Here is a 945-nt window from a genome sequence, read left to right as displayed (position 1 = left end):
GGACCCCCCAGGGAAAGGGGGTGCTAGGGACCCCCCATGGGGCAGGAGGAGGGATATGGGGGATCCCCTCCCAAGAGCTGAGGAGGATCCCAGGGCCCCCCGTCCCGGGGAATTGGGGGATCCCAGGGCCCCCCCTTACCTGGGGAGATCTGTACTTTGCAGCCTGAGTCCTGCTGGATCTTATTGATCTGCTCCCCACCGCGGCCAATGACTGTGGGGGGGAAGCACCGTGTGGGGGGCGCTGCGCTGGCCCCTCCAGAGCCCCCCCCGGCACCCCCAGAGCCCCCCCGCACTTACTGAGTCCCACCATGCCGTCAGGAACACGGTATTCCTCTGTCACTGTTGACCTGTGGAAAGATGGGGGGGGGGGCCGGGGGGCAGGCACCCCCACAACCCCCTAACCGCCCCCCAGAACCCCCCTGGACCCCCCATCTCACCTGGGTGGGGGGTGAATGGGTCCCAGCTGGGTCGGGAGCGCTGTAGAGGGAACCAAAACCCCATGAGGGTACAGGGCTGCTGGCCTCCCCCAGCCAGGGGGGCCCCCGTACCCCCTCTTCCAGCCCCCCCCAAAACCTCCCGGGGGGCTGCAGCCCCCCCCCAAAGCCACCAGCTGTACTCACAGTCCCCCTGTGCCGCCAGCTTCTTGCTCTCTGGCTGGTCTGGGGGGGCAAAAAGCACCGTTAGGTGGCCCCTGACCGCCCCCTGAAACAGGGCTGCCTCACTTAGGGGGTGTCGTCCCCCCCTGGTTTGAGGGTGTCCTGTTCCCCCCCCCCCTTACCGCCATCCTCCAGCTGCCGCTTCTGCCCCCCGAAGCCGAAGTCGGGGGTGTTGTTATTCACTGTCGTCGCTGCGTCCCCCCCGATTTTCGCCGCTATCTGCAAAGGGAACGGTCGGCGCCCAGCGGTCACCCCGAAAAACGGCCCCCTGGGGAGAGAGGGAGCCCCC

At 67.9% G+C, this 945-nt stretch overlaps 1 protein-coding gene across 1 annotated transcript in view; it reads right to left on the bottom strand.

The window, feature by feature from the left end:
• Positions 1-875, bottom strand: part of LOC104839300 (far upstream element-binding protein 2-like) — a gene marked incomplete at both ends in the record, with an annotated part of 2,320 nt that extends 1,445 nt beyond the window's left edge. The window contains 5 exons of the mRNA XM_010579507.1: positions 79-211; positions 298-347; positions 438-477; positions 621-659; positions 779-875. Of these exons, the coding sequence (XP_010577809.1) occupies positions 79-211; positions 298-347; positions 438-477; positions 621-659; positions 779-875 (359 nt within the window). The remainder of the gene's footprint in view (positions 1-78; positions 212-297; positions 348-437; positions 478-620; positions 660-778) is intronic.
• Between the last annotated feature and the right edge of the window lie 70 nt (positions 876-945).

The sequence above is a fragment of the Haliaeetus leucocephalus genome, unplaced genomic scaffold, assembly GCF_000737465.1.
Source record: "Haliaeetus leucocephalus isolate CR32 unplaced genomic scaffold, Haliaeetus_leucocephalus-4.0 Scaffold661, whole genome shotgun sequence".
Taxonomy (NCBI): domain Eukaryota; kingdom Metazoa; phylum Chordata; class Aves; order Accipitriformes; family Accipitridae; genus Haliaeetus; species Haliaeetus leucocephalus.
This window is presented reverse-complemented; position numbering and strand designations above follow the sequence as displayed.